The sequence below is a fragment of the Odocoileus virginianus genome, chromosome 16 (genome assembly GCF_023699985.2).
Source record: "Odocoileus virginianus isolate 20LAN1187 ecotype Illinois chromosome 16, Ovbor_1.2, whole genome shotgun sequence".
NCBI lineage: Eukaryota > Metazoa > Chordata > Mammalia > Artiodactyla > Cervidae > Odocoileus > Odocoileus virginianus.
The window spans coordinates 19,529,852-19,552,781 of record NC_069689.1 but is presented as its reverse complement, the minus strand read 5'-3'; the positions used below and the strand labels follow the sequence as shown (position 1 = coordinate 19,552,781).

At 36.9% G+C, this 22,930-nt stretch overlaps 1 protein-coding gene and 1 long non-coding RNA gene across 4 annotated transcripts in view; one reads left to right on the top strand and one right to left on the bottom strand.

Annotated features, from left to right (window-relative positions):
- Positions 1–22,930, top strand: part of LOC139038709 (uncharacterized) — a 448,893-nt gene that overhangs the window by 304,703 nt on the left and 121,260 nt on the right. The gene's annotated exons all lie outside the window — the stretch shown is intronic.
- Positions 1–22,930, bottom strand: part of TRIP11 (thyroid hormone receptor interactor 11) — a 69,300-nt gene that overhangs the window by 30,204 nt on the left and 16,166 nt on the right. For 2 of the 3 annotated variants that reach the window (XM_020875936.2, XM_020875937.2), the window contains exons 5-13: positions 22,287–22,355; positions 20,126–20,291; positions 18,002–18,361; positions 14,532–14,572; positions 13,901–13,987; positions 9,500–9,712; positions 5,888–8,908; positions 3,056–3,196; positions 2,257–2,450 (exon numbers count right to left, since the gene is read on the bottom strand). In XM_020875936.2, coding sequence (XP_020731595.2) covers positions 2,257–2,450; positions 3,056–3,196; positions 5,888–8,908; positions 9,500–9,712; positions 13,901–13,987; positions 14,532–14,572; positions 18,002–18,361; positions 20,126–20,291; positions 22,287–22,355 — 4,292 coding nt within the window. The remainder of the gene's footprint in view (positions 1–2,256; positions 2,451–3,055; positions 3,197–5,887; positions 8,909–9,499; positions 9,713–13,900; positions 13,988–14,531; positions 14,573–18,001; positions 18,362–20,125; positions 20,292–22,286; positions 22,356–22,930) is intronic. The other variant, XM_070477942.1, reaches the window with a different exon arrangement.

Here is a 22,930-nt window from a genome sequence, read left to right as displayed (position 1 = left end):
CTTAACTTAAACCCCCTCTTCTGTCCCTGGACTTTATGCAACTTTGCCTGTTAGCAAATCACTCAACTGTAAGGATGAAATGAACTGTGATATCATTCAAAACGTTAACAAATACAAGATATTACTATTTTTAAGGGTTCAAAACACCACAACCTTATTTTATAGATTTGAGTTACTTATACACCAAATATTTAGGGGACATCTATGAAACTATGTATAAGAATGTACACTGTGGGAAGGGTGTAAAATAAATGGCATCATTTCTACCCCCCAGTAACTTTACATTCATTGGGTGGGTGAAAGTGTAAAGCAGGTAAACAATTACCTATACTCCTAAGTAAAATACAAGTGCTCTATCAGAGACTCAAACATCACACTAGGGTTTGATTTTAGACTTGAGGTGTGAGGGCCTAACCAAAGAATTCTTTATGAAGGAAGTGCTATTTGAAGAACAAGCGAGATTAACAAAAAAACGGTTAGGGATCAGGCCCACTCTTTTTATAAAGAAAGAGATAGTAAAAAAGAAAGAGATAAAGAAAGAGAAGGTGACAAAAAGTAGGAAAATAGCTCTATCTGAGAAAGTAATACAGTTTGGTTGGATGCAGATCATAGTGAGAAATAAGGCTAAGGAAGTAGATAACCTGGGCCCAAATCATGAAGAAACTACCGTGGTTCTGAAAAAGGAGCAACAAGATCACAGGCCTACCTAAGGAAGACTATTTTGACAGTTATTATGAATGGTAAACGAAAACAGGCAGAAACTAGCAACTTTTAATTAGAGAAAATAACGGCCTGAAATTGAAAGATAACCAATTTTACAGGTTGAGGTTTTTTTTTCTGCCAATGTGAAAAACATACACAAATGTTCACTCACTGTTTTAATTCTTAAACAAGTTCTTCTGAGTCTGAAGCTACAATAATATATCCAACAAAAGAGGTAAGGAGTTTGCCCTCAGAAGTATTATCCTATAATGTCTTTGCAGACAGAGATAATATCTACTATATCCTTGTATTTCCCTCAGCATCATATACAATAAAAAGATTAAAAGATGCACATACAACTAACAGAAATACAGATATGATATTTCTGGAAGATTATTTGGCAGTATATTTCAAATGCTTTAAAAACACCCTTCAAACCAGAATTTCCATTTTTCAAAATTTACACTAAGGAAATAATCTATCATCAACACAAAAATGCCTATTTTGGGTTATCAAAGCAGCACTCTTAGTAATTCTGAAAAGTTGGAACATTCTAAATGATCAATAATAAATGAGTGCCTTAAAGATATTACGGCAAATACAATAATGGTATACTATGTAGCCATAAATGATACTGTAGAAACACATAGCTTAATGTGTACTGATATTCATATTATTAACTGACAGAAGCGGTTACAAAACAGCATAAATAGTATGATCTCAACCATTTTGCTTTAAGAAAATAATATACAATATATATACACATGTACAGAAGCATTCAAAGGCACAAAAAAACCCACTGTTTCTGGATAAATAAGACTGTGGCTCTAACTGCTTTTGGTTTATGTGATTTTCTTGAAGTGGAAAACATGTTTTTTGTAAAAAGGAAAAAAAAAACCAACACTTTTATTGAGAGAAATAAAACTGAAAAATATGTACGCAGGGACCTGGTCACTCAAAAGTTCTAGTAAGCCTGGAGTTAATTCACACTGACCTAGGCCTTCACAGGTTACATCTTTTATTCTAACATCTAAACTTTGTCCAACTTTATATCACTTGATTAAAAATTAAATCACGGAGTTCCCTGGTGACCTAGTGGTTAGGATTCCAGGCTTTCTCTTCCGGGGCCAGGTTGAATCCCAGGAATTGAGATCCTGCAAGCTGCAGTGCATGGCCTGGGGCAGGGGGTGGTATTAAATCACATAAATTAGTTATTGGAAAACTTGGGAAAGCTAATTGGTCAGAATTTAGGCCTAGCCTCCTAAAATGATGAGAAGGAATTATATAGGATAACAATTAAGATTCAGAGAAGCTTTAGTTTGAATGCCAAATGGGTAAGGGTTACAAACCCAAGTGTGAGAACTACACATGTACTTTATGTCCCTGATATTGGGAAGGTTACTAAATCTCTTTACCCTTACTTTCTTAGTCTGTAAAATGGAGCTAATGAATTCTGTGAGAATAAAATGAGTAAAATATGAAAAATTCTTACTGAGTCTGACACTCAGGATGTGTTCAGTTAATGTTAACATTAAAAAAAAAAGAAAAAGTTACCTTGCATTTTCCATTGCACTGGAGGATGAAACTAGCTTTTCCTCTAATATTGTGACTTTCTTTCTTAGTTTCGCCTCTCTGTCTTCTGCAGCCAAAGCTTCACGGGTATAAGAATCTTCTGATTCTAAAAGATGGTTACGCAATCTCTCTAGCTCCTGGTTTAAGCGTAATTCTTTGTCACGTAAATGTTGAACCTAGGTAGAGGACATTTCATTTATTTTTCCTCCATTAAAACCTCTCCCCTTTCCTTCCTACAAGCCACTTTGTTTTTAAATCTTTTCTCCATTACTGAAGTGTATTAACTGCATACTAATTTCTCAGATTGCAAGATACATTTGTGCTAGGAAAAACATTCTCCTGAATGAGGAGGAGGATGAGGAGGAATTCTCTCCTCATCTTGAATATGGAAGGTTTACTCTGTAAGATCTCATTCCCTATGTTGGCTATACTGAAAAATAAAACTACAAAGTACTAAGCTTTTTGTGACAGGCCACTTTTTTCAGTAAATTTTTTTTTTATACTTTACAGGCAGGAAATTTTTTTTACATCGACGATACGCAATCTTATTCTTTTCTTTAGGTATAATTTAATTTTACATATACAACATAATGATTAGATCATGGTTTTTGCTTGAAAACTGAAACAACACACTTTGGGAGAACAAAATTCTACTAAAGCACATCAGAGTAAGACTGAGATAAAAATCAGCTAATAGAGAAATTCATTTTACTTGATAATTTTTTATAGTTTTCTTACTTAGCAGTTTTTAAGATTTTGCGTCTTTAAAGTGAAAGTATACCTCATTCTGTACAGCAGTGTTTTCCATTTGTTTCTGTTTCAAGGCCAACATGACTTGGTCTCTCTCTTGTTGAAACATAACTGTCTTTTCCTGCATTGACTTAACTGCATTTAAAAGCTGATTTAACTCCCCAGTCTTGCCCTTTTGGAAAGAAACAATTTTAGCTTTAAAGAAAAATACATTTCAAAAAGACATTTCTTCATTAAATAATTTAAAAATTCAGTTAACTATGTCAACGTCATCAAAAACAAGGAAAGTTTGAGAAACCATTACAGTCCAAAGGAGCCTAAGGAAACATGATAACTCAATACAATGCATTCTGGATGGGACCCTGGAATAAGAAAAGGATAGCTGCTAAAAAACTGAGAAACTTCAAATAAAGTATTAATGTATCTAAATAGGTCTATTATTTGTAGTCAAGGTACCACAGTAACGTATGATGTTAAAAATAAGGCAACCTGAGTGTGAGGTATTATAGGAAGGCTCTACTATATCCCCAACTTTTTAATAATCTAAAACTATTCTTAAAGAAAAAGTTTTAAATGCTTTAAAAAAGGACTCAAAGGACACAATCTCCTCAAATCTATCCTACACAACAAAGTGTACACAAACCCCCAAATTGCCCAAAAGAGTGTGTGTGTGAGCACGCACATGTGTGCACATGCCCATGTATATGCCAGCATTTATCAAGCATACACAACTGCTGTTAGGGAAGTAGCAGTGCCAAGTTGTTGGCAGAGGAGAAAAAAGGGAAGTCATTTCACATGTACAGTCTATTTTAAAAGAACATTTTGGCAACAGTTTAATGAAAGCAACTCAGGAATGATATCTTGCTAGACTGCTGTGAAAATTTATTCCTGAATGCATTCCTTACAAGCACAATATATTAAAGACTTTCATTGCAAAAGCAGGGCCATGAATTTAAGATGATAGCTGGAATTCTAAAAAGCACAAAGAAGTGTCAGCCTGTTTACAGCCAATTCTTTTCTCTGTATGAAATATGCATATTGTCTGAATCCATTAATACATTGGTATTATTTTTACATTTTCATATAAACTTTCCATTTCTTTAAGAATAAATTACACGTCCCTCAAGGCAAATCATCAAAACCAAAACATAAAACCATCTATTCCTTTTATCTCAACACTCCTCCTGGAAAAGGGAGCCAATATTTTCCAAACAGTTTTTCAGTTAAATTTTTTTTCATACTAGAAAAAGTAAAAATGCTTGAAAATTAAAGAGCTGAAGATCTCCTGCTGAGAACACAGCTTTCTCCCTAAAGAAAAGTGCTATTTAATACATTAAAAATATAATAAAGGTACTCTTCAATTATATAGGGTATTGTAAGAAATTAGTTTATGCTAATTAACCTCAATACAATTCGTACTTAGGTACAACCTGACTTAGGAAAGCTTCCTGAAAGACAGGTGAACCTTAATTAAATCTGCATACTTTGGATCTATAAAAGTCAATGAAATAGATTGTATGAGATGCTAAAACTATCATACAATAGGAAAAACACATGAAAAATGAATACCTACTGTCCTCCATTCCTCTATTATACTCTTACAAGCTCTTAATCGTTACACACAAATTTGGCTCATGAGCAATAAAAAGCTTCTACCCTGACAGTCTTTTTAATATGGATTACAGACCAGTACCATAAAAGCTAACAAGCTACTCCTGAAAGGAGGAACACACCTCAACACATCAGTGTACTTACTTAATTAGATGACAAAAGAAGGGGAAGATGACATTAAGACTTTTCTTATTAAGTGAAAACTACATCAAGCATTCCCAAGCTTTAATCTGAGATTCTTAAAAGAGAATTTAACTGGCAAAAGAAGTTAAATTATTTTGTTGCGCCTGGTAGGATGTAAACACTCAAGAAGCAGTTTTTGAATATTCCATTGTTCTGCCTCATTTCTTTTCCAAATTTCTACTACTAAGTATAGAAATCAATAGTAAAAAGGCCTTACACCAAAAGAGCCGATAGCTTTGCATAGTAAGATGTACTAGGTCTTCAACACATTCTTATCAAAATCTAACATCAACTGCATGTAAAAATTTAAATGTATCAAAAACTGCTGACACCTTAACCAATATACAACCTTTCATTTTATGGTTGAATAAATAAACCAATAAAGTCAAAACACACCCAAAGTCACATCAGTGACACAGCTAGGATTAGAATAATTACGGAGTTCACTATGGGAAAAGTACTATTTATGGCTAATGCTTTTCAAATACCAGGCTGTGAATAAGTCATAAAAGTCAGTGTAATGGGTCATACAGAACTTGTTTTTAACAGAGCATCACATGTAATGAGGGTAATTCCTGAAGCTTTTGCTTCAGTGTTCCATACACAGACGCTTACTGTGTCACAATGTAAAATGTATTTCTTACTTCAGATCATTGTCAAAGATGTAGCATGTATTCCACAGAACTTCCTTTAATAGACAAGAAGCTCTAAAGCCAGTAGTTACTGAAATATGTCTAAAATGTGATTAAACTGCAGTAACGTCCAAGTTCTCTCTTGTAACATATTTCTATTTTCTAATGAAAAACAGTTTCTAAACTCTTCTTTTCTACTTAGACCATAAAAAAATTAATCTAGCACTACAAATCATTGGAACTAACTAGTAATCTGGGGAAAAACTTTTCCTCAGATGCCTCTGAGGAAAATTTATTTAGAATGAAGCACAATGAAGTACATATTTCGAAATGAACAAATTCACCTTCCCCTTTAAAGATAACATCAATAAAGTAGCACACTAAAATCTCTCCTCCACCCCCAAACTTCCTTCCACAACACAACATCCAGAACATACCTGCTCTTTTTCTTTCAGTAGTTGCTCAAAAGCTAGAGCCTTCTCCTTCAATGAATGGCACTCAAATTCTTTTTCTCTCAGCATCATAGAAAACTTCATATTAGTCTCCTGTAATGCTTGATACTCTGTTTCCTTTCCCCTGGATGTTTCTATTATTTTTTCATTTTCCCCCTTTAGTTTACAAATGTCCATTTCTAAAATTAAGGTTCTCTCCTTCAGGTTCGTTACTGCTTGCCTCAAAAGTTCATTTTCATTCACTTTGTTGGTGAAATTTTCATTCAAAGAAAGTAACTGATCACTTTTGGCTTTGATCAAGAGGTCTTTTTCCTTCAGTGACTTTTGTAAACTCTCTTGTTTCTCCTTCAGCAGCTTAATTTCTGAATCAATCTGTTCATGCTCTTTTCTTTCTAGCTCTGAGGAAGCAGCAATCGAATCAGACAATCTGTGATTATTTTCCTGGAGAGTTCTAATTGTCGCATCTTTTTCCTGCAGGGATCTTCGCAGCTCTTCTATTTCTTGTTTAGAAGACTCACTCGACACATCAGACTTAATTATTCTAAGAGATTCTGCTGTCTGAGAAGCAGTCGATGGTTCAGGGGAGAGCTGTGGTGAAATACTATCAAGTTTTCCTAAAAGAAGATCTTTGGTATTGCAAAGCTGCCCTATGCTGTGCTGAACTTGTGCTAACTCCTGACCAAAATTTTTGAGCTTGGTTTCATTCTGCTCATAGCTTCGGATCAGGCCAGTGTAGTCCACTTGTAGCTTAGAGCTGTTACTGCTGTCCACCAAAACTTGTGCCTGGAGCTGATGGAGCTCCTCCTGGAGCTGGGCAGACTCATGCTGCATATTCTGTACTGTGGTCATCACCTGCTGTTTCCACTCTTCCATTTTCTTGACCTGTTGTTTTAGCTTATCTCGTTCCTGTAGGAGCTCCTCAAACTGATTACTGTTAACACCTCCAACCTCATTTCCACTGTTGGATGCTTGTAAAACTGTCAATAAGGTCTGACATTTTTGACTTAATGCATCGATTTCAATGTCTTTTTCTCGAATAATACGGGATAAATTCTGAATGGTTTCTCTAAACATATCTTGGCCACTACTTTCAAATCTTGTAAACAGTTTTTTATTTTCATCTTGCAGCTTGTTGAGGGCTGCTTCCTTGGCTGCCACTATATCCATCATCTTGTGGTATTCTGTTTTGAGATGGCTATTCTCCCTCGTCTTCTCACTCAAAACAGCCAGCACCTGCTCTCGCTCCATAGCATAGGCCTGCAGCTGCTGTTGAAGGTAAACGACATCCTGGGGGTAGGAAGTGGAAGAAATCCGAGCATGAAGAGCTTGTATCTCCAAATCTTTCTGCTGGATAATCTGAGTTAGTTTACCAACCTCATCTTTGGACAGCTGATCAATCTGTTTAGTTAGAGATATATTCTTTTCATTTAGAAGTTTAATCTCCAACTCTCGTTCTTTTATTCCTTTCACTAATCTTTCAGTTTCAGCTTTAGATAAATCGTGCTTCTCACTTCCATTTTCTATATTAAGGCCTCGAACTTTTGTTTCTTGAAAAATATCAGAATTCTCTGTTTGAACGTCCGATCTTTCTTCGTGCAACTGGGTTTTGATTTGTTCAATTGTCTTTTGCAAATTCTTAATTTGCTCATCTTTCTCTAAAAAGAGCTGGGTGTGTGTGGTGTTCATTTGCTCATGCTGGTATCTAAACTCATCCATTTCTTTCTTCTGCTCCTGTAAAGACTGAAGCAGTTGTATTTTACTCTGGTTTTGATCTTCAATTATCTTTTGATGATGCTTTATTTCCTCTTCAAGATTATCCTTTATTACATTCAGCTGATTTACCTCGGATTCTAGCTCTGTAATACTATCAAGGGTTTTAGGTTCAGCCACAGGTGCAGCTCGGCTCTGCTGTTCCCTCAGTCGTTCCAGCTCTTCTTTGAGATGACTGTTTTCTTCTTTCATGGAGCCAAGACTTCTGTCTTTTTCCTCTATGGTTTGCCTTAAAATTTCATTTTTCCTTAGGGCCTGAGTATATTTATTTAATTCCTCCTGAAGCTCTGAACTTCTTTCTTTAAGCTTTTCAATAAAACTTTCTTTCTCATTTACAAGTTGGGTCAATTGCTTCTGCTCTTCTAAACTAGATGACAAAATTCTCTTAGTTTCCTTATGATCAGTTGCCATCTGCTCAATATTCTTTTTGAGTTCTGTTATTTCAAAGTCCTTCTCTTGATTGAGTTTAATTAAATGTTCATGGTCTAACTGTAACGCAGAAGTGCTCGAATGGCGGGCATGGGACAGTTCTTCAATGGTTTGCTCATACTTGCTTGCTTCTTCCAACAACCTCTTTTCAGCCTGACACAATTCTGCTTCTAACTGTTCTTTCTCCAGTTTTAGAGCCTCCACAATGGCATTTTTTTCCACAGCAATCAGACTATTACCTGCAAGAGACTCTTCCAACTGATGTTTAACATCTTCACATGCTAAATTCAACTTTTCATTTTCCACTTTGAGATCAAAAGCAACTTTCTTTAAATTTTCATTGAGGCGTTCTATTTCTGAAAGATTTTGCTTTAAATTTCTGACTTCAGCTTCCCTTTCTTTAAGTAAGTTATCCTTAAAATTACTGTCAGAGTCTTGATTAAGAGACTGCGATAACTCATCCCTAACTCTAGAAAGCTCCTCCTCCTTTTGTTTAATATGTTCCTGAAGTTCAAAGTTCTCCTTCTGGATACTTAAATTTTGTGTGTGTGATTTATTTAGCTGGTCTACTAAATCATCTACTTTATCCTCAAGCTTCTGCTTGCTTAAATGTAAATCATTTAGTACCAGTTCACTTTGAATTAACTTTTCTTTTTGCACATCTAATTCTCTAGTAATGTTCATTTTATCATCTTCAAGCTGATGAACTCTTGTTTTTTCATCATTTAGATCTTTTTTCAGTTTACTGATGATATTATCTCCCTCGTTTTGTTGTTTTGATAGCTGATCTTTGATCAAAATCATGTGCTGAAAGAAAAAGTAATTTGCAGAGTAACTTTAAATATTCTCTCATTTTAATACCTAAAGAAAACTTTAAAAAATCTCATACATAATAGGAGAATAATCCTTAGACACTTCTAATCCTTCTTAAAGCAACTTTTAAAAAATTCCTAACAAAGTTATTTACTAATTATCTTCTAGCAAATCTATTTTTGCAGAGATTAGAACTTGAAAGCAAAGAAGATAGATGATATACGTTGGTGATCTTCAACTCAAACAGGGAAGCAGGAACAACAAACTATAGCCCACAGGCCAAATCAACACCTGCATGTTTTTGTAAACAAGGCTTTAATGGAACAAAGCCAGGCTCATTCGTTTACATATGACAACAGCAGAGCTGAGTCTGCAAGTGAGACTACATGGCATACAGAGTCAGATATTTACTATCTAAAATTTACAGTAAGTTTGACAACCTCTATAACTAGAGCATCACTAAAATACTGACTAAATTACAGAAATTAAATCACATCAATATTGCTTATTAACCCAGTGTTCAGTCTACTGAGTAGAATTTACTCCTTCACTGTCTTTAAGATAAAACATATTTAATATAGTTACCTTTGTAGCCTCTTGGTTCTGTTTATCCAATTCTTCTAACTCAGCTATTAGTATTTCCTTTTCAGTAATGCTCTGATTGAGTTCTTGTTCCTTTGCCTCCAAATTTCGTCTTAAACCACATAATTCTGAATCCAAATCCACATCCTTTGCAGCTGTACTTTTAACTACTTCATACTCATTATTCAGTTTTGAAAGTGACATGTGAAGTTCTTCCTTCAATGATAAAAGAAAAAAAAATACCACATACTGTCAATTGGAAGAAGAGACACCAAAAGATTAAAAATATACATATATAAGCAAAGCTTAGGAATCTATTTTTAGATGTTCTCTGTTAGAAACATTACTGAATAGTATCTCAATAGTAATACATGAAATTCAACAAGCCACAGCCTTCATTCATTTACTATTTGCAGCTTCAACCAAATCATTTCTACAATCCCAGACGAGACACAATAACTGTAAGTTTGTACTCTAGCTCCAACTCCTTTACACAAAAATCTTCCTTTTTGAGAGGATTCCCAATCTCACTCCATGGCCACTTCCCTTCTGTCTCCTCCTTTCCTCCCACAACACACATACTTTCCAAAACGTCCCACGCCTTCTAGCTCTCTTCACTTCCATTCCCTAACATCGCCACCAACAGCCAGAGACAAAAACGGGAAATATCAAAACTCAATCACTAAAGTTTATCCTAATTAGAAAATAAAAGGTTTCTTTTCCCTCATAAAAGTAGTTTCCCTTATTCTTGGCTTCTGTCAGAACATAAAACCTTCTCTTGACCCAAGAAAGAACCCTCTTCTCCTTCCTCTGCCATCTCACCTAAGCACAGACTAGGCTCCCCGCTCTCAAACCTAACATTCCTAAAAATAAACCCCTGTGTGATCTTTTAAAGTATATTTTATATTCTGTCCTATTTGTATTTAATGTTTCTCCTCAAAAATCCCCGACATGGGACAGTTTCCTATGCTTCAACATTATTTCAATCACTAAATATGATGTTGTGACAAACTATCATTGTAAAGATGTCTTTGACAGAAATTGTTTTTGTTCACAATTTTGTTTACTTTTGGCTGTGGTGGGTATTCACAAATGCACGGGCTCTTCTTTGGTTACACCACGTGGGGGCAGCTCTTCACCGCAGGGTGCAGGATTCTCACTGTGGTGGCCCTCTTGTTGGGCAGGAAGGGTTCTGAGGCGCTGGGCCTTCAGTGGTTGCAGTGTGTAGACTCAGAGCCGCAGCTCCCAGGCTCTAGAACACAAGCTTAACAGTGGTGCATGGGCTCAGCTGCTCTGAGGCACATGGGACATTCCTTTATCACGGATTGAACCCATGTCTCTTGCATCGGCAGGCAGATTCTTTACCACTAAGCCACCAGAGAAGCCCTGACAGATTCCTAAAAGCAAACTTCTATGGAATCCTTTTTAAAGTAAATAACAATCTCAAATTCCTATAGTCTAATATATATCTTACAAAAGACTGATGAAAACTATATTAGAACATTTGCCTTACAATTTCATTCTCCTCCAATTCAAAGTTTGTCCTGAACTACAACCGAAAGATGGAAACAGCATTCTTATGCCTTTCTAAAGTTATCTGTTCAATTAGAAGAACCACAAAAAGAACGCCCCTGGCAGTCCAGTGGTTAAGACTCAGCACACCCATTGAAGAGGGCATGGGTTCGATCCCTGGTTGGGGAACTAAGATCATATAGGCCACGCGGTGCGGCAGAAAAAAAAAAATTCTAAGACGAGAACCGTAAAATGTTTTGTCATGTGCATCTTAAAAATGTAATGACTTTGCAGGTATTCTTGGCGTTCTTAACCAGTGAGCAGACCCACTGTTGTTGTTCAGTCACTCAGACATCTCTCTTTGCCACCCCATGGACTGCAGCACTCCAGGCTTCTCTGTCTTTCATCATCTTCCAGAGCCTGCTCCAACTCATGTCCATTGAGTTGGTGATGCCATCCATCTTGTCCTGTAATCCCCTTCTCCCACCTTCAATCTCTGACAGCATCTGGGTCTTTTCCAATGAGTCAGCTCTTCGTATCAGGTAGCCAAAGTACTGGAGCCGGAGCTTCAGTCCTTCCAGTGAACATTCAGGGTTGATTTCCTTTAGGATGGACAGGTTTGATCTCCTTGCAGTCCAAGGAACTCTCAAGAGTCTTCTCCAACACCACAGTTCAAAAACAGCAATTCTTTGGTGCTCAGCCTTCTTTGTGGTCCAACTCACATCTATACATGACTAATGGAAAACCCACAGCTTTGATTAGATGGACTTTTGTTGGCAAAGTAATAACCTCTGCTTTTTAACATGCTGTCTAGGTTTGTCACAGCTTTTCTTCAAAGGAGCAAGTGTCTTTTCATTTCATGACTGCAGTCACCATCTGCATCGATTCTGGAGTCCAAGAAAAGAAAGTCTGTCATTGTTTCATTGTTTCCCCATCTATTTGCTATGAAGTGACTGGATGCCACAATCTTAGTTTTTGAATGTTGAATTTTAAGGCAACTTTTTCATTCTTCTCTTTCACCTGCATGAAGAGGCTCTTTAGTTCCTCTTTGCTTTCTGTCCTAAGTGTGGTATCATCTGCATCTCTGAAGTTATTGATATTTCTCCCTGCAATCTTGATTCCAGCTTGTGCTTCATCCTGCCTGGCATTTGGCATGATGTACCCTGCATATAGGTTAAATAAGCAGGGTGACAATATACAGCTTTGACCCATAGCAGATACAATTCAATCAAAACTGGCAATGGATCATGTAACATTAAAAGAATGGAGAAACAGCTATCAGGAATAGTTATTTATAGAATCCAAAATTATCACAAGAAGGTTACAGGCCCTATCAAATGCATGTAAGAGATATGAAAACTACAAAATACACCTAGGCCACCAGTTACAGAAAGGAATAATTGAATGAGTAGAATGCAGTGGAAGACGAGAAGAACAGAGGAAACATACTAATTAAAAATGAATGGAAGACACTGCTGCCATTTAGTGGGCAGGAAAGTGGGCGCAAGGAGCCTACACGTCAGAGGACAGTGCCCACAACTAACGCTCCCACCTGAGTGGCAACAGCATGCCTTTGAGAAACACTGCCTATAGAGAAGGAAATGGCAACCCACTCCAGTATTCTTGTCTGGAAAAATCCATGGACAGAGGAGTCTGACGGGCTGAAGTCCATGGGTTTACATGACTGAGCATGTGTGCACGAGGGTGGAGGGGGATGGGTTGGTAGCAATAAACTGGTAGAGCTAAAAAAAAAAAAGAGAGAGAGAAACACTGCCTATATGTTATACTACGTGTGCAAGGACAGTGAAAATACAATATGAAGGTATGCATGAACAGTATATAATATGCTAATCTCGGCTTTAAAAAACAATGTGTTTATTCAGCTGCATTTGACTGTTTACAACCACATGGACTGTAGTTCACCAAGCTCCTCTGTTCATGGAATTTTCCAAGCAAGAATACTAGAGTATGATGCCATTTCTCTAGGGGATCTTCCTGATTCAGGGATCAAATTCACATCTCTTGAATCTCCTGCACTGGCAGGTGGATTCTTTACCACCAGCGCCAGCTGGGAGGCCCATCCATATTTATATATAAAAACCATATATGCAAAGACACAGTCTGGAGGGATATACAAGAAACTGATAGAAAAAGAACGGCTTGGATGAAGATGCCAGTCAACAGAAGTGTGAAGGATAGTCCTGTTTTACTGTCTGCAGTTTTTTAGGATGTATTATGCTGAATACATCTATCAGAAAATAAGTGTTACTATTTTAAAATTAACATTTTAAATTGAGTTGAGACACTGGCCTAAAAGAATAATAAATAATACCAGCCTACAGCTGTTCTATATTTAAGAAGCTACCTTAACCAAAGACTTACCACTCATGTGGTATAAGCATTAAAATGTTACCTTTCCCCATTCCCAACATTGCATTACAGAACCTTATTCCATCCTTGCCACCAGTATACTTATTTCTACCAGTGAGAATGTCTCCCTTTGCCCCTCACCACGAAGAAACTTCTGTCAACCACACCAGACACATTCTGGACATACAAGTAGTATACAGACAATACAGTATGCCACTCTAGACTCTAAACCCACATGTGTATATTGCTGCTGTCAAGACTCATGTAAAATCACAAAGAGGCTTTACCTATGTTTTCTGCCTACTGCATCTGTGTTCCTACTGGCTTATCTCTAAACACAAACTCTGAAAAGCCCCTCATATTCTGAACCTTGCCCAAGTACTTCATCCTGGTTTGACAAGCATCAATGAGATCAGCTTTAACCTCAGGACTCCTGAGAATTGAATATGCCATTCTGATTAAAAACTGGCCCTTGGTTATGATCTACAATTTTAATTCTGTCCCCATTTTTATTGTACCCACCTTTTCTTGATTTAATAATGAATTCTCTTTTTCTAAAATCTGGACATGCATTTTAAGTTTCAGATTGTCTTCAGCGAGATTATTATCCTAGAAAAACGTTAAAACAGTATGTTTTCAAATAAGAAATTTCAAGTTTACAAAAAAGCAGGCAAGGGTTACAACTGTGCATTTCTACTCTCTGGCAATATATAAAAATTATAAACATACAACACTGGTCCATCCAAATCCAATCATTTTATAGACATTTTTAAGAGGATTTCTTTTATTACATTTGAAAAAATATGTCAATACATTTACAAAATAACTTGTAATCATTAAAAAAAAAAAAAACTCCTTGAATTCTTTAGGGGAAATAAAAATCTACTACCACTGTCTATAAATACATAACATCTGTCAAATTAATCTTCTAAGATATATACTTGCATTTTTCAATTATGTAACTTTTAAAGTTATATCAATTTATGACGTAAGAAGTTTCTATTACTAATCAGTAAACATAAAATTACAAGATGAAAGTTCCAAGGATAAGTTCACATGAATTTGTAAAAAATACAAAATAAATAATTATAATCAAAATACTTTCTCTTGGTAAACCAGAGACAAAAGCTTTCTCTCTTAAAAATGAGTTTACCTGGTTTAAATTACTCAGTCTCTTTATTTCATTTTCAGCATCTGTAAAAAACAACGAATTTGACATTAAAATTCTTGGAAATAACTTAATAATTATATCCTATATTAAACTCAGAATGAATCCAATTAAAATGTTATTTATAAGCATAATGAGCAAGCCCAACAATGAAACGTAGTTTTGTTATTTTGTATTTTTGACTGTACCAAAGAAGTCATAAAATAAATGCCAGTCCAAAATTATGTTAAAAGACAATTCTACAGTATAGTATAAGAAAGAATTATAACTGTATTCTGAATAAGTCATAAGTTACTGCCTTGATTAAAAACATTAACTACATTTTACAATGAATTGATTAGCCTGTGCAGCAGGAATATAGTATAAGAACTAAGATTAGAATTTTCCTGGACTCCACAATCACTGTGGACAGTAACTGCAGGCAGAATATTAAAAGACCCTTGCTTTTTGGAAGAGAAGTAGTGACAAACCTAGACAACATGTTAGAAAGCAGAGACATCACTTTGCTGACAAAGGCCTGTATGGTAAAAGCTGTGGTTTTTCCAAGTCATGTATGGACGTGAGAGTTGGACCATAAGGAAGGCTAAGCACTGAAAAATTGATGCTTTTGAAATGTTGTGCTAGAGAAGACTCTTGAAAGTTCCTTGGACTGCAAGGAGATCCAACCAGTCAGTCCTAAAGGACATCAGTCCTGATTATTCATTGGAAGGACTGATGCTGAAACTGAAGCTCCAATACTTTGGCCGCTTGATGCAAAGAACTGACTCACTGGCTAAGACGCTGATGCTGGGAAAGACTGAAGGCAGGAGGAGAAGGGGGCGACAGAGGATGAGACGGTTGGATGGTATTACCGACTCAATGGACGTGAGTTTTGTGCAAACGCTGGGAGATAGTGAAAGACAGGGAAGCCTGGCATGCTTCAGTACCGGGTGTCATAAAGAGCTGGACATGACTGAGGGGCTGAACAGCAACAACAGAGAGTTACTGAAAAGAAATGGAGACGCTCCACGCAGAAAAAGCAACACAGGCAAAGGCAACAGAGTTCAAACATAACATTGCTGGCTTATGGAGCAATACACAAAGTTCAACACGGCTAAAATTCAGAATGTCAGGATGGAGACAGTTGAAACTGCAGAGGCAGACAGAGACCAGACCATGAAAGACATCGTATGTCCAACTAAGATGTTCAGACTGTACACTGCAGTTCACAGGGAGCCACAAAATACCGAAATCAGGGGAGTGACCTACTCTACATTTCTGAAAAATCATTCTGGGAGCAGAAAAATATATTGATTGAAGAAGGATCATGGAGACCACAGAATAACAGATAACATGTTTATAATGCTTATTATGAGCCAGACACTGTTCTAGAGAGAACTTTACACCTAGTAACTCATAAAATCCTACTACCACCACCATGAATGCAATAGGATTATCCCAACCATATAGATGAATAAAACAAAGTATAGGGATGTAAATTAACTTGCCCAAGGTCAGTTAGTGAAGGGGCTGGATTCCAACCCAGGCATGTTCTTAACCACTATGCTATTCTGCTCTACCAAGACTGCTTCCCAGGTGGTGCAGTCATAAAGAACCCTCCTGCCAATGCAGGAGACACAGGAGATGCGGGTTCAATCCCTGGATGGGGAGGATGCCCTGGAGTAGGAAATGGCAACCTGCTCCATTATTCTTGCCTGAAAAACCCCATGGACAGAGGAGTCTGGCGGGCTACAGTCCCTGGGGTCGCAAAGAGTTGGACGTGACTAAGCGACTGAGCACGAGAGACTGCTATGGTTAAAAAGGCAAAAAGAAACTGTGATTGGCTGAAGTTATTCACTGGCAGTGGAAATGGAAGAAAGGGGAAAGAGTAGAGCAGTAAGGTTTTAAAGCAAAAAAACTCATACACGTCACCCAATATATTAAAAAATAAATTTTGAAAACAGAGCTACTTTGAAGTCAAAGGCGAAAGTAGTCCAGAACCCCACCACACAGCCTTCCTGCTGTCCCGAGACTGAGGCACCTATGAGAAACCCTAGAGCTCCGCTGGGACACAATCCTGAAAGAGCACTCAGCAGAGGGAAGTCAAAGAAAGAGAACCTTCAGGACTTGCATGGTGATGACTGAGTTTTCTCTTTTGGGAGAAACTGCTACCTGTCGAAGTAGGGAAAGGAAGATGGGACGAGGGTCACTCTCCTTTAAGTGTAACCTTGAATTTACTCCAGGTCAGGAGCTCATGATGAACAACTAAATAAGGAATACAGAAGGGGCACAGCAGGTGGGGGTTTGGGGGGAGAGGGTTGCAAGCAAACAAGGGCTAGAAACCACCAGAGTAGGAACGAATGAGTTTATAAACTGACAGCTCATTTTGTGAGGAGAGTGAAAAACAAAATGCATCTTTTGAGTGGAAGACCTCCCGTTATGTTTTCTGGCATAAACAAATACAGGTGTTTGGCCTATTTCATCCATATTTACTTTTTGTAACCTAGAACACTGGTGGCAGGGGTGGGGTGTGTGTGTGTTAGTCACTCAGTCATGTCCGACTCTTTGAAACCCCATGGACTGTAGCCTGACAGGCTCCTCCATCCATGAAACTCCACAGGCAAGAATACCGGAGCGGGTAGCCATTCCTTTCTCCAGGCAGTTTTCCTGATCCAGGGATAGAACCTGAGTCTCCGGCATTCCAGGCATATTCTTTACCATCTGAGCACCAGGGAAATCCAGAACATTGGTATATAACTAAATATAATCATGAGCATGGTAAGTGGTGGAAGACCAATGGCTCTTATAATTCTAAGGTCTGCTTAGACACAGATTATTTTGAAAGGTAACACAGACTTCTGAAGAAGGTAGACTGCATTCTCTAACTGGAGGGTCTGGACCCTGATGAGTTATAGGAAGTGTTTAGTAACTTCCTCCCAACAAGTATCTATATAAACATTTCTCAGAAATCTACATGGGCTCCAAAGTCAATGGTGTGTGCACACTCAGTCCTGTCCAACTCTTTGCCACTCCATGGACTGTAGCCCACCAGGCTCCTCTGCATGGAATTTTCCAGAAAAGAATACTAGAGTGGGTTGCCATTTACTACTCCAGGGGATCATCCCAACCCAGGGCTCGAACCTGCATTTCTAGCGTCTCCTGCACTGGCAGGCAGATTCTTTATCACTACACCACCTAGGAAGCTCCCGAAGTCAACGAGCTCCACGTAAAAACTTAAAAGATGAGGAAGGCAAGAAACCTAGCCAATTCTTAACCCTTTTAAGTAGAAATATCCTATTTGTGATTTATTAATTACCCAGCACTGTATCCAAAGCAAACAACTCTATTTTAATTCCACAGTCATTTCCATTAATACTTAATTTCCATGAAGTGTTTGATCATTCAAATGTCTGCCTCTAAAAACAACTAGTATGAAGTGAAACGCCAATCAGAAATAAGTTCCAAACGTTTTATACCAGACAGTGCTTGTTGCAGTCTGAACACTTCTTCTACTGATAAACTCTGTGGAATTCTTTCCTTTTCTGTCATCGTGTCACTCTGCTTTGCAGAATAAGGCTGCAATTTACTACATTCCAGTTTCAAACTTTCACATTCTTCAAGTATTTGTCTGTTTTCCACATTTAGTCTTTCTTGTTCCCTCCTCAAAACATCTCTGTCATTTTCTGCAGAAGATAGTTTTTTACTTATGTCTTTTATTTTATTCTCAAGTTCTTCAATTTTTTTTGTAGACTCTACTTTTTCAGCCTGTAGAACTTGAACAGTTTTTTGCATCTCTTGGGTTTTAGAGTGATCAGTTACTGCAATTCCTGGGCCACCTAGGACATAAATATAAAATCAGGGACACATCAAATATCAAGTACCAAGAGAAAAATAGCCTGCTATATACAACTAAAGATCCAACAGACTTCAGAACTTGAAGATCTTAAAATGAAAAGTTAAAATAACAGTGAGGTAATACTACTCCTATTAGAATGGCCAAAATTAGAAGAAAACACCAGCAAATGCTCTTAAGTATTCGGAGCCACAGGGACTCTCATTTATGGCTTGTGTGGGAATGCAAAATGGTATAGCCAGCCTGGAAGAGCTTAATGATTTCTTACAAAACTAAGAAATACAATATTCTTACCATATGATCCAGCCATCATACTCCTTCATACTCACCCAAAGAGATTAAAAACTTATTTCCACACAACAACCTGAACAGCAATGTTTATAGCAGCTTTACTCATAACTGCCAAAACTTGAAAACCACCAAGATGTTGTTCATGAGTGCAAGCTAAGTCAACTCAGCTGTTCAGTAGGTGAACAATTAAGATCTGTGGCATATCCAACCAACAGAATATCATTCAGTGCTAAAGAGAAATGAACCATCAAGTCAGAAAAACATAAAGGAAACATACACCTGAATTTTATAATACAGTAGTATGTCAACTATACTTCAATAAAAAATTATTTTAAAAAACATGGAGGAAATTTAAATGTATATTACTAAGTGAATGAAGTCCATCTGAAAAGGCTACCTTTTATATGGTTCCAACTTTGTGATAATTCTGGAAAAGAGAAACAATGAAGAAAATGAAAAGAAGAATGGCTGTAAGGCTGGGACAGGGGAATGAGCAGGCAGAGCAGAGGATTTTTAGAGCAGTGAAAATACTCTGTAAGATACAATGATATACATTTGTCCAAATCCATAGAATGTACACCACCAAATGTAAATCCTAAGATAAATATGGGCTGTGGGTGACTATGATGTGCCTTGGTAAAAAATGTAATATTCTGATGAGTAACGTAGATAGTGGGGGAGGCCATGCATGTCGGGGGATGGGGTATAACCAAGATCTCTGTACCTCCTCAGTTTTGTTATAAACTTAAAACTGCTCTAAAAAAATAGAGTCCTTAAAAAAAGTTAAATTACTATAATAAATAAAGCATTTTTTAAAATAAAGCATTTTTAAATAAAGGAAAGATATTGTGCTGTGCTTAGTAGCTCAGTAGTATCCAACTCTTTGAAACCCCATGGACTGTAGCCCAACAGGCTCCTCTGTCCATGGGGATTCTCCAGGTAAGAATACTGGAGCAGGTTGCCATGACTTCCTCCAGGAGATCTTCCCAACCCAGGGATGGAACCCAGGTCTCTGGCACTGCAGGCAGATTCTTTACCAGCTGAGCCACCAGGGTAGCCTAAGAATACTGGAGTGGGTAGCCTTTCCCTTCTCCAGGGGAACTTCCCCACCCAGGAATCAAACTGGGGGTCTCCGACACTTCAGGCGGATTCTTTACCAGCTGAGCTACCAGGGAAGCCCCAGGAAAAATATTATTTGAAATCAAGTACTAAAAGCCTTTGTATCTGAGTCTGAAAAAAAGTGAAAACACACCAAACAATCCAAAGAAATCTCTGTTATAACTATTTACCACAAGGCAAAAGGACTTTTTCATTTTTGCAGAATCTTAACAATAGTGGTACCACTGCAAATTTCCAGCAGATGAGAACTAGTCATTTATTCATTCTTTAGAATTTAGACCAAGTTTATATCAGCTAGGTTTGTCATTTAATACATTAAAATAGCAAAATTAATAACCTTGTTGTAATAGATTTTCCAGTTCTTCAATCCGATCTTCATAGTCACTTAATTCTTCTCGATGCCGACGAGTTATTTCTGCCAATTTCTGCTGATGTGCATTCTGCAATACTGACATTTCATGTTGATGGTTATCAATTTCCTGACTTCGATTCTGTTTAAGTTCCTTAAAAAAAATTGAACAAAGTTAACCACATTTATTTATAATAAACAAATTTAAGCTATTTCATTGTTGTGCAAAAGTCCATATTATTAAAAATAATTCTCTAAATGTGCTAAGGCTGAAAAAAGTTTAAACACAGGCTTCAAATCTGGATAATTCTAAAAGACTCCACCCTTCCCTTTCTTGGGCCTTAAGAAGTTTTTCTACTTTTAATGAGGGAGCACCAGGAAGAAACAACTGAAACAAAAAGCAAGCAACATCTTTTTTTCATTAGTATCTGTGACCATGAATTTCTCCTAATGACATAGTCCACCAATATCAGTGTCCACCTCTGGCCAATCTGTTCCTGTTGTTGTCCTAGTACAGCGTTTTTTTGCTCAGCCTTTCCTTCTCTCAGTCTTGATGGGACCCCTAAACTGTCAACCAAGATGTCTCGCTACCCTAGTTGATACCACTCTCTCTCCCCTAGAAACCTGAATCTTGAGATGCATCTTTCAAAGGAGGAAACTGATTAGACCAGAAGCATTATAACAGCTGCACCCTGGAAAGCCTGTCCACTGTGTCCCACTACCTAGATTTCTCATGCTGACCCAATTTCTATCCTCCCTGAGACTAACATGTTCCATTTTCCCTTCAATCCTGTGGAATGACTATTCCTGACTTCTTCCAATAAATTCTCTTATGCTTTACTTAGCTAGAGACAGGGGTTATTTTGCTTGTAGCCAAGAATCTTAATCTGTAAATTAACCTCGATTTCCTGAGAAGACAAGTGAAGCTATTCTTTAGTCTTTTGCACTTACTTATGTGCCAGTACTTGACAAGGAACTTTACACTTAAACTTCAAAAACAATCCCCCAAGGGAGGTATTATGATAATATCTGCTTAACTGATGATAAATCAGAAGCTTGTAAAGGTTAAGTAATGTGACCAAGGCAGGACAGCTGCAAATGACTGATACAAACTAGTAAAGTTCCACCATGAAGGGAAAATGACTATTTACAATAAATAACATGAACATTATAATAAACAGTTTTACAAGATACACAGTAGAAAACAGACTTATGAAACATAAACTACCTAATAAATAAATGTTCAAAACCAAATTACTTTGGAAAGATGTATTTTTATATTCTTAAAAGTGTCATAAAGAAGAGAAGATAGAAAAACAGCAAAAAAAAACCAAAGAGAATATCATAATCTATAAAATACTTTTATAAGTGAGTCTTTTATTAATTTAGACGTATACTTTTAATAAGCAAATTTTATTTTTATTTATTTTTTTAGACAAAAGCAGTTTAATTGACAGTATACAACTTTCCAAAATATATTTTTGTAAGAAAATGGCAATAATAATTTTTTTTTTTTAGTAATAATTTTTACAAACAGGTTTCTTAGTAAATTCCAGAGTACTTTAGACCCCTGTCCACTAAGACACAGCTCCCCCAGTCTCCTGGGCAAACTCTTTTAACATTCACTAATTTTTTAAAAAAGACGTGGAGCAAATAGTAATCCCCTCCTGTGACTCAGGGTAGGGTTTTCACCAAACTTGAGTTAATCAGCTAATGACAATGCTGAAAACCATTGCTTTACTCTCGCCCCCTCTGCCTTCCCATCTTGTTCCCTTTGATCCTTAGTCTTATATGTAGATACTATTCAAAATTATTCTTGGCAGAACACAATTTTTCTAAGTCACTTCAGTCATGTCCGACTCTGTGTGATCCCATAGACGGCAGCCCACCAGGCTCCCCCGTCCCTGGGATTCTCCAGGCAAGAACACTGGAGTGGGTTGCCATTTCCTTCTCCAATGTGTGAAAGTGAAAAGTGAAAGTGAAGTCGCTCAGTCGTGTCCAACTCTTAGCGACCCCATGGACCGCAGCCTACCAGGCTCCTCCATCCATGGGATTTTCCAGGCAAGAGCACTGGAGTGGAGTGCCATTGCCTTCTCCAATAAGCAAATTTTAGATGTATAACAGCCATTGTTCCAACAATCCACCTTACCTTAATGATATTTTGCAGTTTGCAGATTTCACTTTGATCAGCGCTATCTGATCCTTGTGCTTTAGAAGTCTAGATCAGAAAAATAGAATTAGAAACTAACTGTTCTGATTTTCTTATAAAAGAGAAAGCCAAAAACTAACTTTAATAAAAGATACCTTTTTTTAAAAAAAGGGCATTTGCACAGGGAATACAGCCAATATTTTATAGTAACTTTAAAAGGAGTATAATCTATAAAAATACTGAATCACTATGTTGTACACCTGAAACTAATATACTGTAAACCAACTACACTTCAGTAAAAATAGAAAAAGAAACCTAAGTAAGAAAAAATGAAAAAAAAAAAGAAAAGAAAAGAAAAAATGGGGGGGCGTTTCTCAGACAAATTCTTATTAAAGACTGCCAAGCACCTTCTAAAGAACCTAGTCAGACAGTAAGTAATAATACACAGTAAATAAACTATACTATTCAAGAGTCTGTTAACTAATTGAGGAAGACAATAACTTTACAAAATAAGAAAAAAAACAATGCAGAATATTTTTCTTTACTTAACAAAATTTAAATTTGATGATTATCAAGCAGCTTCCTAAAAGGTAATTTCTAAAATGGAATGTTACCCAATATTAACGCTAATATTAATACTACTA